Raw genomic sequence first — 17,309 nt, forward strand, 5'->3', positions numbered from 1 at the left:
TTGAAGTTTTAATGAAGATTAAAACTTGTATTCTTGTCAATCGTTTACTCCCGTTTTTCATAACTGCAACAATTTTGCACCAAAATCTGACAAAAACTCTTTGACCAAGTTTAGATGTGTAAAATGTCCCCACGTAGGACAAACCAAGTACAGGGAATTCAATTAGGCAAAGTGGGTATATTACATTTATTATCCGCACACATACAGCAGACTATTCAAACATTTCATTTATCACTTCTTACACAGCTTTCATCAATCACAAAACTATTACAAGGAGTCCTTTGTGGCTGGTCAATGATGATTCCCCCCCTTACTAACTGACATTGTGCAGAAAACAATGTTTCACAATGTTTGTTTCCCTGGAATATTATCTTGAATTATTTGGTTGTTTAGCATACTAAATTGATTCCAGTGGCCATTTTTCCTAGTTTGGAAGAACCAAAAAGGATTAGCATGTGCAGGAAAACAAAACAAGGATATGTTAGACTGTCACTTGCAGCACTAGAATGACTTTTGGCTGTGATTTCCTGCATCTGAGGTTCATGCCAAGAGGATCCAGAGTGACAAATGAGAGAAGAAATAAAAGTAAGGTATCTTACTTAATGATGCCAAAACATGACTCGTAGCTTGGAGAGCCAATTTCAAGGTAAAAAAAAAAAAAATGTTCATGTTCATGTTGCACCTGATAAGTGAATATCAAAACTAGGATGATCAGGTGGTCGTATCACTTCCTGTATGCTTTTCTAGAAGCAGCTCAGTGACACGGGTGATGATGTCTGGATGCACCAGGCAGTCTAACAAGTCGTTAGTGGTTATTGTTGTATGCGTTGATGCCTTATAATCCTCTGACAAGTTCTTTGATGTCCCATCTGCACAGTCACATTCTCTACACCGAGTTGAACCAGCGTTACATTCATGTGTTCTCTGATCGAGTCTGACAGCAGCTGCAAACTTGGTTGTCTGTGCTGGATCTGAGCTGACAGCGCAGTCCTCTTGAGATCTGACTGCACCGTTGCTGGAAGAGTTGACCTCTACATCTTCGGGGGTCATCCTCCTCAGTTCTTGCTGACAGCGTACAGAGATGAGATGTGGTCCGTAGGGAATACTGAAGGGTGCACAATTCCTAACCCGATCACTATTTTTCTTGATTTGCCCACCCGAGTCCCGCTTGACTCGACAGGTGTCTCGCAACTCTGGGCTCAGTTTGCTGTGGCAGGAACTCCTTTGTTTCTGAGCCCAAGCTCTCATCGCCAGGTTCAGATACTGCATATTTTCATTATGGGATGTTACTTCTTCCTATAAAAACAAAACAAAAACGGAGAGCGATGAAAGCTGGAGACAGCTGCCAAGAGATAAACAGTGTGTACAGCCTTTAAGATTACAAAATGAACTGCCTGAATTTTAATTGAGCACAATCTGCTAAACAGATTCAGGCAAAGCGATAAAGAAAAAAAATAAAATCAATGCATGCCTGGAATGACACTTAGATGGTTCTAATAAAACTGCATTATAAATCCCTTTAATGCTTACAAGGTTCTCCAAACAAGAACTGCCATTAGAATCATTTACAAGAAGCTGTACTTAAATTAATATTCAACTCACAGAGGCTTTAGAGTTTGTTTAATATGTTTAATACTTTGTGTATTTCCAGAAAAAGCCCATCTTGCAGAGGCGGTTAATTTGCTTATAAATTTTAGGGAAACCTTTGTACATAGATTTTTATTAATGTGCAGGGAAGTAATTGTGTTGTTTTTCGGTGCCGTTTGTTTGCAACTCAGCAAGATTATACAAAATCTACCAGGCAGAACCTAGAGAGCAGTCTTCCCACTACATTTCTCAGAGTGCACTTCTACTTCTTTACTTTTGTAGGAACAAACCAGCCACACTGGACATGCAACCAACACAAACAAAGAGGAGACAACTGACTCCAGGATGCCTTTGATCAATCAGGCAGAGTGCCACACATCAGCTCTCCGTCAAGACAAAGGGTCAGGGAAGTGTGAGGCCAAGGAGGCCCGGCAATCGAACCAAGTAGTGCATTACAGCTCACACCAAAGCCATTTCTGCAAGATTAGACCAACTAAATGGCAGCAACTGACTGGAACCCCAAGGCCCACTACATCCACTGTAATCTCCATATCTACAAAGGAATTAGCATTAATCATTTAAAGCCTTATGAAGAAGAATCTGTATAATTTTCACTAAACCTGCCTCCAGGAATTCTACCTGGCCTAAAGCATTAAAAGAACATTAACAGGCAATTTTCCCCCCTTTCCTGGAAATCAGATGCAACACAAATGTGGTGGGAGCTCCCCACACATCCACAAAAGACAAGAATCCTCAAAGAACCATGACTTTTCCCACACAAGAGGCATTTCTTCACCTAGGTCTTCCCTTTTTTAGTCTAAATTTGTGCACATTAACATATAATACTGTTTTGTTCCACAGTTTCTGGAAAATGGAAATATAGGTTTAAACTGGCGCAGTGAAGGCATCTGTGACTCTCCTTGTAGGTGGGAGACTATATCCTTTTTTAGCTAATCAATATACAAAAAGCGCTTTTTAAAAAAAGTTACCTGAAGCACTACTTTTGTTGCCACAAGAAAGACTTCAGCTGAACTGCTCTACCTGACTTCAAGCACAAGTACTCAGAATCAATCCATCACAGCATCGTAATTATCCCCCGTACAGATCACTGCTACCCCGCTGTTTGTTTTTAATCCTTCAAAGTCAGTTTCAAAGTCCATGAAAGGTCATCAGGGAGAATGTTATCATAGTCTATTATGATAACAATATGAAACTAACTGGGTGTGCAAACAGTTGAACTAGACTAAAAATACTGCGTAATTGGTCCTGAAGTTATGTAAGCATAACTACCTTATGTGTTTAAAGTAGAGACGTCCTTCACAACTTATATAGCTGTCTCTAAAAGGACAACTGTGAAAAAAATACTCTTTTAGAATATCACAATAAAACATTTTATAGCAGCTCTGAGAAGCTACTTTAACAGGGGTTTAAGTTCAATGCCTATGAACTTATGCAACTGAGAGGCTTTCAGCTCTCCTTACATCATGACACTGCAGCTCATACTGTATCTGCTTAGAAAATGACATACAGTAAGTGACATAAATATAATCTGTAAGTGGGACAAGCTGCCTGGCTGAACCTACTGATAAGCAGAGAAATAAGGAGGTGTGGGAGGTACAATTGGTTAGTAATCTAACAAAGTCAAACCAGTGTCTCAGCAAGTTCGTGGAGGCCTGGATACATTCATGCAGAAGTCAGTTACACTTCAAATCACTAATGCAATACAAAGAAGGACTTCTCGTACTTCACCAAAGATAAACATATGGTCTCCAGGGTGCTTTCATTAACAGAGTGCTGATTCAGCATAACAAAAATACTTAATCAAGGACTAGAAGAACTTCATCTGTAATCATTTGCTATTCAATAAATGTTCTGAGACAAAGTGTAACTGCCCTTTGTTTGAAGTCTGATATCCCTCTCATGTCTGTACCACATAAAGCTATAAGCCAGCAAATGCTTAGCTTAGCATGAGGATTGAACACTGGGAAACAGCTAACCTGCCTCCGTCTGAATTCAAAAATGAACATCTTTGATTTTCCAGGAGGTTTTGTGCGCGGCTATAGCTTCACTATATGCTTGACTCTCTACAGGTTGCCTGACAACGTCATTATCACAACACTGGCCAGGATACAGTCATGGTAAAAACAAAGTACACCTAATTCTATGGTCTTACATATCAGGACATAATAAAACATTAACTAGTTATTATCAGATCATAAAATTAGGTAAATACAACCTCAGATGAACAGCAATACACAACAGTGTGTCATTATACAAATTTAACAAAAACTATGCAAAAGTAGAGCATAAAATACTGAGAACACTCCAGGATGCAGTAGCTTCTACACCCACTTTTAGCAACAATAGTTTGAAGTAATCATTTTCTGTATGACTTTTTTGGTCTCTCTCTCACCAAAAGTCAAAACAGGAAAAATGGAGGAATTTGAGGAATCTTGGCCCACTCCTCTTTACAATGTTGCTCCAGTTCATTGAGGACTGTGGGCATTTTTTTCCATGCATAGCTCTCTAAAGGTCCCACCGCAGCATTTCAATTGGGTTGAGGTCTGGACTTTGACTCGATCGTGATTCTTTTCTTTTGTAGATGGAGAGAAGAGTCTTCCTTCTGGCAACACTCCCAAAAAAGCCATACTTGTTCAGTCTTTTCCAAATTGCACTGTCAGGAACTTTAACATTTAACTTGCTAACTGAGGCCCGTATAGTCTGAGATGGAGCTCCTGGGCTTATTGCTGTTTCTGAGAATTGCACAATATGACCTTCGGGTGAATTTGCTGGGACGTCCACTCCTGGAAAGACTGGCAGCTGTCTTAAATGTTTTCTACTTGTGAATAATCTGTCAGTGCAGAGTGGACTTCACAGTGTGTGGAAATTACCTTATAATCCTTCCCGGACTGATGGAAAGTCAGTCAACAGTTACGTCTCATCTCACTCTCAGATCATGTCATTCATCCTCGGCATTGTGTTAATACACACCTAACACCCCAGACCAGCAAACTTCCAAAATGATGATCAGTTAATCAAGTGCAATTGATTAGCAGTACCTGGCTGCTACTTCCAATGGAAGCAGTAATGGTGTCCTTAGTTTTTTTGGCTTAGTTTTGGTTAAAGACAGTGTAATATGTCATTTTATTTATCCAAGCCTAGTTAATAAAAATCATCTGCTTCTTATTTTCTTACACATAAAAACTTAAAACTGACAGAGGCTGTACTTTCTATTTGCCACGGCTGATTATCACCAGATCATCTGTGCGAAGCAGTGGGAATGAGAATCAGCACCTCCAAATCTGAGGCCATGGTTCTCAGCCAGAAAAGGGTGGAGTGCCCACTCTGGGTCACGGACGAGTTCTTGCCCCAAGTGGAGGAGTTAAAGTATTTCGGGGTCTTGTTCACGAGTGACAGGACAAGGGAGTGGGAGATCGACAGATGGATTGGTGCTGCGGCTGCAGTGATGCGGATGCTGTATCAGTCTGTTGGGGTGAAGAGAGGGCTGAGTATAAAAGCTAAACTCTCAATTTATCGGTTTTTCTACGCCCCTACCCTCATCTATGGTCACGAGCTGTGGGTAGTGACCGAAAGAACAACATCGCGAATACAAGTGGCAGAGGTGAGCTTCGAAGGGTGGCTGGCCTCTCCCTTAAAGATAGGGTGAGAAGTTCAGCCAGCCGGGAGGGGCTCAGAGTAGAGCCGCTGCTCCTCCATATCGAAAGGAGTCAGTTGAGGTGGTTCAGGTATCTGACAAGGATGCCTCCTGGGTGAGGTGTTCCGGGCATGTCCGACCGTTAGAAGGCCCCAGGGCAGACCCAGGACACACTGGAGAAATTATATCTCTTGGGTGGTCTGGGAACGCCTTGGTGTTCCCCTGGACAAGCTGGAGGAGGTGGCTGTGGAGAGCGAGGTCTGGGCTTCTTTACTTAGGTTGCTGCCCCCGCGACCCGGCCCCGGATAAGCGGAAGAAGTTGGACACATATATGGATGAGTGGAAAATAAAATAAAGCCATGAAATGCTTTAGTAAGAACTTCAAGGCAAGTATGTGAGACTCTACTTGAAGGCTGTAAGGTCACAACCCCCGGTAGATATTCCGTCATCTGGTTATTTGATGGAGGGTGCTATTCCAAAAAATCTCACTGGCTTTCAACTAGGTTGAGATGTGTTGAATCAGCCTGGTTATCATTTAATTCTAATCACATTTCATATTCAAACTATTAATCAGGCTTTTGTTCCCTTTAACTGCATACAGTGTCATCCTGGAAGAAACTAGCGCCCTCAGAATGAGAGCATTTTATCACAGGATGAAGATCATTACTGAGAGCGATTCTATATTGATTTGCAGTGACCCTTCCTTCTAAGGGGGCAATTGGAAACAAAGCAGGTCAGCAAACCCCTACCCCCCAAAGCTAAAGAGAGATAAGAGAACATCTCACTGTGGAAGACAAAGGTTCAGGTTTTATCATCATCTGCCTGTAGTTCAATTGAAGGTCAACAGCTATAAAATCATCATGGACAAAAGGGACCCACTGAGGAGCATCCAAATTTGGATTCCTATTTTGCCCTTTGACACATGGTATTGCTCTCTAAATAATTCCCTACACAGCAACAAAGAACAGTGAATGAAGCAGTGAAGCGTTTCATTTTCATTTTGAGAAAAAAAGCGACAAAAAAATGTATTTTTTGCACTAGATCAGAATATGATACTGTCAGGGGATCTACACAAGCCAGAAGTAGGTGTAAGAAGACAGCTTTTAAACTGACACAGTAATTAATATCAAAGAGTAATTACTCGCTACCTCAGTGGGGTTGAGCCAGTTGTCAGCGTTGTCATCACTTCGAGCACTTTTAATGGCACAGACGACCGTCTTAGTCACAGCCTCACCAACTCTGGCAATGTCATCCACTTCCTGTGTAGAAGCAGAGAGCCGAGAAAGAACACACATGAGCAAGATGGTTACCATCAATGATAAGAAGAAATAGTTTGTTGTATCTGTGACCTTGGCAGAAAACAACTAGAGTGGGGCAAACCTCCGAATAAACATTTGTCTTGCACCAGGGAGCCTTTTTTCATGCCCCTTCAAATACATACACTCATCATAATGACAGGAAACACTTTACTGCTGGTCCTGTTCATTACTCAAAAATGAGAGGAGCCTTAATCTGAGAGGACTTAATACAACATGAATCAACATCTTCGGGATAATAACTTGCCATCTACTCTGAAATGTTTGGAATATATATGATATTGTGTCATTTTGGGGCGTTTTTGGTGAGCTCAGGATGAAAAGATATGAGGCTGCTTACCAGCTCAATCCAGGAGTTGACACTGACGGTGATAGGATCCACTGAGTCTACATAATGCCACCAGTGCCTGGGGACATAGAGCACCTGTGCAAAGAAGATAAAGTCTTCACAAACTTATCAGTAATGGCAAGGTCAATGACAGCTCCCACTCTTTTTCTTTCATCTTCCTATAAACTAGGAAATACACGACTGCACATATCCACTAGATGGCAGCATAAACCTTTCCCCCTCTGCTGTTAATAGTTCATCCATTCATACAATGGGTCTGTTAAAAAAAAGAAAAAGAAAGAATGCTTATTGATTCCCCGGCCTCCACAGCAGTCTTGATTCGTCTGTGGCCTGCTGCCTGACAGGAGAAGAGAAATGAGCTGTCTTTTAATTTGATTTGCAGAGGTGGAGCCATCTTTGAGGAGACTGTGGTAGATACTCAAACTATTCATTCTGTCTCAACAGTTGAAGCATTTCTAGGTTTTCTTTGAAGCATAAACATAAACTCAGAGCTGTCAGCTGTATATAAAAGGTCAGGCCAAAGCTTGCTGCAACACTGACTGGAAGAGGTCAAGGTTATTAAAGTGAACAGCTGCAGAAGACTCAAGAAGACAAATGACAACCAGCTTGACTGGGGTTAAGGCGATTCTTCACCTCCTACATATAAGTGCTTACTATGTGACTGAATGACTACATTAAAGTCACTTCATTTAGTAAATAAACACTGAGGCACTTTTAATAGCTAAGAAACCAAATTTCTATATTCAACTGGCTCTGACTGCCAGACTGACTACCGTCAGAATGTTTGCAGACAAGATGATTCTGAGAAATTCAATTTAAGATGAATAACATCCATCCATTCTCTTCACTTATCCTTATAAGGGTCGCAGGGGGGTTGGAGCCTATCCCAGCTGTCATAGGACGAGAGGCGGGGTACACCCTGGACAGGTCGTCAGTCTATCACAGGGCTAACAACGAGAGACAAGCAACCCCAGTGGACAATTTAGAATCAATTAAAACTGTCTTTGGACTGTGGGAGGAAGCCAGAGTACCGAGAGCATGCAAACTCCACACAGAAAGGTGGTGGAGTTGAACTCAGGACCTTCTTTCCATGAAGCAACAGTGTTAACCACCACGCCACCGTGCTGCACTGTTGCAATTTATTTCACCATTAAACAATAAAACACAAGGGTGCGCTCTGACCCTGACCTATAAATCACTTCACAACTAACTGACTGTTAGTTAGCTGAAAGCTTGTTTTTTTTTTGTTGCGGATAGGAGGGTATTTAATAAGCTATGTGAGCTCCAGGACAAGCAGATAGCGAAAACAGACAACTGGATAATTGCTCTGTGTCCATAGTGACTGGTTTTTTTTTCTGAAACAAGGTGAAAAAGGATGACCTTCATGCAGGAGCATCTTCACAATTATTTATAATCAAAGGAGGACAAGTGTTAAAATTACCATCATGAAAGTCAAATTTGGATTCCACAAAACCTCAGTCGTATCTTTGGCTGAGCACATGACACGAACCTGACTGATTTATCAGGCCTATTGGCCTGGACTTGACCCAGTTAGATCAAGAGCGATAACGCTGCTTAACCTTTTGCTTTCATCACTATAGGAACAACAGTCTGTTGAAGGTGATCCAGTATAACTGTAGATGCCTGACTTTAATTGGGACACAAGTCACGACCGTTGCCTTGCTTCAAGCTTTTATGAAGGACACCAAGACAAATAAATCTCACTGTTCAGTCTACTTTCACATGTTCACTGCTTAAGGACCAATAAAGTTATATTTTATGGTTACTGCTTCTGTGTCACGAGCACTTCATCATATAAATGTAGAGCCACAGCATTGCATAACTTCAGACTTTACTAAATCACTCTGGTTTTTCTATAGTCTGAAAAAATGCAACTGATTTAATCCAAACAAAGAGCTGTCAGCTCACCGTTAGGTATAAATTATAGAGACTAGGGGTAAACACTACTTTTGTATTCTTCTTATTAATGTGTTTTGAGTATGTCTTGGGTTTATAAGCATCTTGAATGCGCTCTCTCAGGGCTAACACTGATGATTATTGCTTATTTACTTTATTGATTACTTTACAAAAAAAAAGAAAATATAGAAAAATATTGGTCAGAGATCTCTATAGACATGATGTCATCATAATTCCTGACCTGTCCTGGCTGTAGAGTGACGATGTGTTCACTGGCACCGTGGAAGCCAGGGAATCTCCTCAGGTCAGGATGAAGAACAGCCACCTGACTGAAGACGCTTGACTCTTCGTAGGGGATTCTAGTTGGATAAAGCTTAGCTGTATCCTCCGGGGGAAAGAGGTGCCAGCGCTTCCTGCATATAGGACACATCAACAGAATGGTTAAATATGACTTTAGATTAAAAGAATTCTCAAAGATTAATGCTAGAAATGAACTCTTTTGTCTGGTGAGTCATGGGGTGTTAATCGATGACCTTTTAAGCTGTAAATCAAGCTTGCAAATAAAACACTGATAAAAAGTTATCAATATTAAAAACTGCTAACAGATATTAACATAGATATACTGTAAATTTAGCACAAACAATGCTAATCATTAAAAGAGGAAGAAATACTTTTAATATCATTTACTTTGCGCTACAGTGAACAATAATAAAAAAATAAAACGATATTGCTGTAAAGATCCAGATATCCAATATCTGTTAATTAAAGAGAGCTTTAAAACCCGTCTTATTCTGGGAGACAACAAAAGCTGACACGACCAGCTACAAATCCATCGCTGTGAAACAACTCTATTTTCTCTAACATGAAAATTAAACTACATTCATTTTTTTAAAACTACTTCACTCCCATGATTGTTTTCCGGTACTATGACCCACCATTCACACAAATGTCATGAAATCAATCAACGCTATTTTATTTTTAAAAGATCAGCGGTGTCAAAGGACTGCTCAAGCTGGATTTCATTCCATTAGAGATCAATACCAAATAAAAGAACTCAAGACCCAATTACAAGCGGTGAGATATAACCGTTGCTCTCTGGAAGAACAGTGCAGCGAGATAAGGAAGACCTGCTCACAGAACCCCATAAAGCGTCTCACCCTCTGTCTTCATTTCCCACCCTCTCTAGCAAGCTCTGTGACAAATCAACTCTTTTTCAGAGGGCAGAGGACAACTCGCACTCCGTGTCAGCATTTACAGTACTCTGCACCTCCAGTGTTGCAGAAGACCTAAGTGCTTAACAGGCAGAAAACTTCCACAACCACCAGAGGGGTGAAACACAGACGTGGTTTTATGAAATCCTGAAACTTCTCACTGCTCAGCTGCAGCTTCTCCCCATTAAGTGCACAGGTATGACAGGACAGTGTCACTTTTTATTTCACACCTGACAGTGAGTGCCTCTCACTGCAAACTTTTTCTGTCACCCAATTAGAAAATGAACGTGCTCGTCTCTTTGTAACGAGAAATGTGTCGATAAAATAAATGTTTGACTGGTGTTAAACTCGACTATAGACCCAGACAGTGTGTCTATCTCGCATTGCAACACTTTTTGGGCTAGCATCACAGTACAGAATACCAAACTATTTGCATGACTCACAGTTACTCATACTTACACCCTAGTTTTACTCAACCTGTTCTGCGAAACATTTTTGCAACATAATCAAAACCTTGGATGCAAGTTGAAGCAACGCTGTCAAACGTAAGACACAATGAAACAATGACAAACAGGAGTTCAATTTCAGACAGGCCCATTAGAAAATAGATCCACATTTTTAAATGTAGGATTTTTAAACACAAAAAAGGGGACATTCATCAATTAAACTAAAAAACTGCACTCTTTGCGGAGAACTCGATCAAGTTTCAATGCATACGTGTAATTTGTGTTATTAAAACTGAAGAATTATTATTAGAATATATAAATCTTGAGAGTTGTAAGCACAGGAACACAAATATGTATGTATATAACCACATTTATGTAGATATGTAACCTAGCAGCTGAAAAAAAACAATGTATGGAACGTTGGAGGCATGGCCACTCTGACTGAAAGATTTGTTCACCTCTGCCAATTCCTGTCAATAAACAATTCCTGAGACCACTCAGCCATTTAGTGCTGTTGATGCCTGTTTTACTTAGCAGTAATGAGCAGGTCTCTGTGCACATAACGATCATGGGGTTTATGAACGCAGCTTGATCCTGTTAGCTGATAACAAGGCACTTCAGGCTATCGCGTCACTCACTTTTGGCTCCAGAAAAAAAAAAGAAAAGCATTCAAGTACCATTTAAACCACCTCATATAACCCAATTTTGTTTTTCCAGTCTCATGTCGTACGTATGTTTGCATTTATCTTATCGTCTGGTTACTGAGGAGCACATGAAGCATCAACACAGGTAGCGATTCATCTTACCGTCCTTGTACCTGCAGTACAAGGTTACAGCCGTAAGAGTCCAGGTGGCATGGCGTGTTGGCTCCCTCTGTGCCGATCCATAAGGTGCTCTCTCTCCCGTTACGCCCCTCAAAGCCAAACTCGGACCATTTTACATGCTGCAACGGACACACACATTCGAACGCCATGTATCAATCCAAAATGCTGTGCGTATAAACGACTGTTTACGATTTTAAGATTATGGTTTTGGTGCCTTCTTTAATAACGTGACATGGAAACAAGAACTGTCACCACTCTTCTACAGGCTCACAGATGTAACCCAGCCTCATCAGCTACAATGACAGGGCCTATTATAAGTGACCAATGGAGGTCCCTGAGTAGAGAAACCAAGCAACAGCATTTGTCATCTTTCAAGGAAAACTACTCTGTCAATCATGTGCCGTCAGGACACAAAGGTGTAGCAATCACACCGGCATCCTGAATAATGAAGTCATTACCATACATGCAGGCAGCTGTTAGCTTTGACAGTCTGGTCAATCTAGCCTTCAGGCAGCCTTTTTGCCAGCACCATTTATCCTGCAAAAAGCCCATGTCTGTCTGTCTCAAAGGCATGAATGTCAGGAGGTAATAATTGGAGGTGGATGCTCAATAAAAATTTATCACCGAGATAAAAATGAAATAAATTTGCAGCAGTGGCTCAAGAAAGGATGGCACTTTTATGTCTTTACCGGCCAGATGATGAGAATAGCTAGTATAAAGCTGCCATCACAAAAGCTTGACATTTTAATTGAAAATGTCAAAACAATATAAGAATAGAATGAAAAAGAGTTATTTTGACTCTTTCATTTGAATCGCTTGTTAATTTCAGTTTCTTACAAAGGGATAAGAAGCTTATAGTATGAAACATTTTAAATTAAACCTTTATTATTATTGTAAATAAAACGCATAATGCTTAGACTGTATATGATGTCAAACATTTGGTCATGCAATCTTCGGCATGTGCTATAGAAATACCCACACTACACAGTGTATGGGACACAACTGCAGTTCTGACATATTTTAAGGCTTCAGCATCAATACAATGAAAACACAAGTAAATCTGAGCTCTTTTACTATTTGTTGTGCTTCTCAATAACATTTGGTCAGAGTGTCTGTATTGTTTGAGAAAGAATGGACCGAAGGTGTGAGCTAAGGAAGAAGACTTTTTGTGAATGTGTGTAGCTGGCAGTGTCCCTACATGCCCGCTTCACACTAAGTGGCTTGTCTGAACACACAGCCCATCCACCACCGTTGGGATATATTAGAAAGCAAGCTCTGAGTCAGACTAATAAAAAAATTATGCTGTGACTCCCTGGGAGCAAATCCTGGTTCTCTTAATGTTCTGGTAGCCAGATACATGAGGTCAAATGTTGTGTTTTCAATATTTCAGCAGCCTACATGCTTAGAAAAAATTATTTAACTAAAAAACTCCAATACTTAAAATAAGGAATTTTTGGAGTGCAATCAATATAGTGAAAAAAGGATCCCTGCAATATGTTTTCAAGCACTAAAGCCTCAGATTTTAGTTAAGTTTAATTAGCTTTTATCTTGCTTTCTTGTATATTTAACCTGATAAAATAACCTGACTAAAAGTCTTTGTCAGTGCCCTTTAGTTTCAATGGCAATGAAATATCTCAGATATCATTAACATTAGCAGTAAACTTGTGCAAACACTAATGCCAGATTTCAGCTGGACTGTTTAACTTATGTTACACGTCAACATGCATGCAGCAGGATGGTTACCTCAAACATGAAAGGCTGATCTTGAAACAGCATGGCAATATATTTGTAGTCAGCATAAGCCCAATACTCTGAGTAGGAGTATTCAGAAAAAGGCCCCACGTCTGTTCCAGACTGACCCTGAGTCCAGCTGAGAAACTGAGCTACACTGGCCTCCACGTAGGAACACTGGGTCTCAAAAAGAGGAGCTGGAGCTGAGAAAATAACAATAAACACAGACAAGACAATAATTAGTTAAAGGTTTTGTACAGTTTTAGTGAAACGGTTCAGCTGATCTAAACTACCAGTGACCAACTTTGGTTTAAGTAGATATGTAGCCACAGAACAGCAGCTTAACTGATGATTATCGAGTGTAATCACCTCCATAAAGTAGGATTTTTGACAGGCTGCTGGTCTGGAACATTCAGGTGTGTGTTAACGCAATGCCGCAATCTTCCCAGGAGTGAATGTCCTGACAAATTTCCCACAAGGTAAGACTGCAACACTCAGAGAAACTGCACAAATACTGACAGCTGCCAGCGGTATCCCCCAAGCTCCCAGTAATCCTCCTGCACCTATTGTATCAATTTTTAAATCCTAGGTGACATCTTCCTCGGGTTATCGCAAACAAATGATTAAAAAAAATAGAGAAATTAAAAAAAAAGAAAAAATCTCGACCACCAAGATTCAAAGTTGTCAGACATTTTTAATAGGTGGATCTATGGTATCAATTTGAAAATCCTATGTCCCCTCAATCTCGAGTTATTGTGTTTACAAAGTTGCATGTCAACGCCACCCACTCAATACCCAATCGGCCTTTTACACCTGATGGGTAAAAAAATCCCAAGAGCCTCATCCTAGACAGGTCTCAGTCAGCATGCTAAATGTTAAAGTTCAGTAGAATTTGAAACACGTGGAACAAATATGGATTGTTTGGAAGATTTTCTAGAAGAAAGCCTCTTCTCTGGTGAGTCAAATGTGAGGCCAGCTGTCCAACAGCTAAAGCTCTGCTGATATTGGACAATCCAGCAGGACAATGATCCCAGGCTGAAAAACAAAACAAGTTAAGATACTGTAATAGTCCAAAGTCCAGACCTCAACTCAACTGAAATGCTGTGGTGGAACCTTAAGAGAGCTGTGCATAAACAAATGCCAAATGTAAAGAAGAGTGGGGCAAAACTGCTCCACAATAATAATCCTACAGAAAACAATTACTTTAGGTCGTTGCTGCTGAATGTGGTTATACAAGCTCCTAAATTTGGAGTGGACTCAGTTTTTCACAGGACTGCACTGAGTCTTAATTAAACTTGTTTTCACAAGACTGTGTGTTAAGAGAACTGTTTCATTTACCAGAACTACAGCACTTTTCAGACATGATTTTTTTTTAATCCACTTCAAAGGAAAAATTAATCAGTTGTAGTGATTTATTATTTCTGGGTTTTTTTTCATAAACAAGGTGTGTCTGTGGTTGAGTGATGACATTTAGAATGCATGATGAGAAATGTCCAACCTGTAATCTGTTGCAGCTATTAAAAAAAGATGATTTAGAAATCTAATTAGCCAGCTTTTATCAGAGGGCATACTCTGTCATTTATCAGAGAAAGAATCATTACCGTAGCCGTTACAGAGCCACACTGAGGGCAAAATACAGCAGATGCTCAAAAACAAAGACCCTCAGTGCGTTTTTCATCTGTGAGACATTATAAATCACATCGTTAAACAGCCTGCTATCCTTTATTAGATTACGTCAATATATATATTTTCATTCATTGGAAATTGTTTGAAATGCAAGTTTCCATAAGCTAAGGCAATACTAGTAACTAAAAAAACCTCAGTTTATTGTGATCAGTTATTGCTCAATAGAAATAGATCATGACAATCTTGTACTTTAACAGATCTTGTATTTTTTTTGTCTTCTTTCATTTTGTGTTCAAAAACTGAACTTTAGTTACAGCATCTGAAATCATTAGAAAGGAAAAAAACGACACAGTCCCAGATTTGTAACAGCCAAATGCAGCAACAGCTGAGTTTTCCTTTAAGATATTACTTTTAAAAAAATGTTTTATTACAGCTTGATAAATATGCAATATCTAATAAAACAGCTTAAGCCCGATAGGAGTGCTTGTGGGAACTGAATTTCATCTTTTTGGTCACATAAATTTCATTGTGAATGTTTAATCCAGGTGAGTAATTACAGATAAATTAATTCAACACATTGAATTACTTACCTTTTGTCTTCTCTTTTCTCCCCAGTCGGAATCGGATGAGTCTGTCACCAAGACAGCTTGACAGATGCTCTGCCGTCCAGTGGAGAACAGGCCAGTCGCAGGTCATGTTCAGGAAAACTGCAGGCTGCTGCAAATGATGCACAATCCTCCAGGTCTCCTCTGGGCTGAAGGGTTTATTAATCTCGGTGGTGTCAGCCATAGCCTTTGGTACACACTGACAGTAGGATGAAACACACGACGAACATAAAGCTGATTAAAAACGATGATGTTTTATTATTAGTCAGTGCCTACAAGCCATGTTCCTTATCTTCTATGTGAAAATAGTGAATAAAACTACAAAGCTTTTAATGTGTGCTGAAAGAAAACTCAATAAAAGAAAAGAAAACTCAATAGTGTGAATGCATCACAGCATTCACACAATAATAGAACAGAATAGTCCTTTATTGTCATTGTACAGGTACAACGAAATTGTGGGTGCTTCAACTGTGCCGGAATAAAACATGATATAATATAATATAATAATAAGCCATTACATTATCAGCAAGTCAGTGTATGTAGAGACAATCAAAACAACCTGCTGATGTTCAAACCGAGCACCAGAACTGTAATGAGGTTATGATGTGCTTGGGCTCACCAAAATTGGACAACAGAACACTGGAAATATGTTGCCTGGTCTAATGTGTTTTGATTTCTGCTGAGACATTCAGATGGTGGGGTCAAGATTTGCCATAAACAGCATGGATCCATTCTGCCTTGTACCAACCGTTCAGACTGATAGTGGTATAAAGGTGTAGGAGCTATTTTCATGGCACACTTTGGACCTCTTAATACTAGCTGAGAACTGCTTAAATGCAACAGCCTAACCGATTATTGTTGCTGATCATGTCCATTTCTTTGTGATCACAGTGTGTGAATCTTCTGGTGGCTGTTTCCAGGATAACACACTATACCACAAAGTTCAAACTGGTTTATTTAACATGGCAGCGACTTGAAATAGCTTCTACAGTAACCAGATTTCAATCCAGCTGAGCACCTTTGGGATCTGATGGAGCAGGAGATTCATATAATGGATGTGCAGCAGGAAAATCTGCAGCAAATGTGTGATGTTATGTCAACATGGACCAGAATCTCCAAGAAATATTCTCAGGCTATGGTTGAATATATACCTTTAGGAATTAAGGCAATTCTGAGGGGAAAGGGGGGGTCATACCCAGTACTGGCAAGGTCTAAATGATGACGTGACCCTGGAGTGTATGTACAAAACAGCAATAAAATATTATTTATTAGCAAATCAAGAAGTTTTATCACCTATCAGATCAGATGGCATTTATCTACCACAGGACAGTGGGGATTTCCTATTTAGAATTTAATTGGAAATTGGATATCAGTGAAACTTTGATTCTCGCTCTTTGTAACCAACTTAAACAACTTGGATCCAGATTGGTACTATTTTCTACTTCCGGATACTCTTAGGTATATTATGTTCTGTAAAGCACTTATTCTTCCACTTATAATTGGTCAAATAATTATAATAAGATTTGGTATCACTGATATTTCCCACTTGACTAAATGTGGCTAACTAGCGTTACACGACAGAAATGAGCAACTTCCTGAAGAACAAACAACTCCGAGGAAAGAAATAACGCCTAGGCTCGAAAAGGCGCTTTATAAAGGGACAGACAGCGCTCAGGTGGCGTTTGATTCAACAAGTACAAGTGTGAAATGTATAATTAATTACAGGTGAGCTGGAAAAGACCAAGGCCATTATTAATGTTATTAGGAACACCTGGGATTTTCCCAGACAACTTAAAACGTCTGCTGTGAAGTAATGAGATAGCTAGGTTAGCTATGTTTCATCTTTGTGAACATATTTGCTCTATTTCCACTTTAGAAAGATGCTAAGAAACTAGCTTCGAAGAAATACCAGGATCCTTGGAAAAAAGCACCAGGACTCACCTTTCACTACACGTGTAGACGAGGTTCGGGCGGAAGTAAACAAAGCTCACATGACAGCGTACGCGTTCCAATTACGTCTATAACACATCGCTGTGAATCTG

At 39.9% G+C, this 17,309-nt stretch overlaps 1 protein-coding gene across 1 annotated transcript; it reads right to left on the reverse strand.

The window, feature by feature from the left end:
• Window positions 1-190: 190 nt before the first annotated feature.
• On the reverse strand, window positions 191-17,280 carry hspbap1 (hspb associated protein 1). The gene is made up of 8 exons (XM_063498990.1): window positions 17,209-17,280; window positions 15,253-15,466; window positions 13,049-13,239; window positions 11,288-11,424; window positions 9,066-9,237; window positions 6,899-6,982; window positions 6,391-6,501; window positions 191-1,296 (listed from the first exon to the last, which is right to left on the reverse strand). Exons 2-8 carry the CDS (start codon window positions 15,449-15,451, stop codon window positions 712-714), a joined length of 1,479 nt encoding a protein of 492 aa, XP_063355060.1. The 5' UTR covers window positions 15,452-15,466; window positions 17,209-17,280; the 3' UTR covers window positions 191-711.
• Window positions 17,281-17,309: the final 29 nt, after the last annotated feature.

Source organism: Pelmatolapia mariae, linkage group LG16_19 (assembly GCF_036321145.2).
Source record: "Pelmatolapia mariae isolate MD_Pm_ZW linkage group LG16_19, Pm_UMD_F_2, whole genome shotgun sequence".
In the NCBI taxonomy this organism is placed as follows: Eukaryota; Metazoa; Chordata; class Actinopteri; order Cichliformes; family Cichlidae; genus Pelmatolapia; species Pelmatolapia mariae.

Coding starts and splice junctions, on each gene's coding strand:
- hspbap1 (XM_063498990.1), bottom strand. CDS start 15,451: ATGGCTGACACCACCGAGATTAATAAACCCTTCAGCCCAGAGGAGACC. Junction 11,425..13,048: donor ATCAGCCTTTCATGTTTGAG/GTAACCATCCTG, acceptor TGTCCGTTGCAG/CATGTAAAATGGTCCGAGTT. Junction 6,983..9,065: donor TCACTCTACAGCCAGGACAG/GTCAGGAATTAT, acceptor TTCTTTGCACAG/GTGCTCTATGTCCCCAGGCA.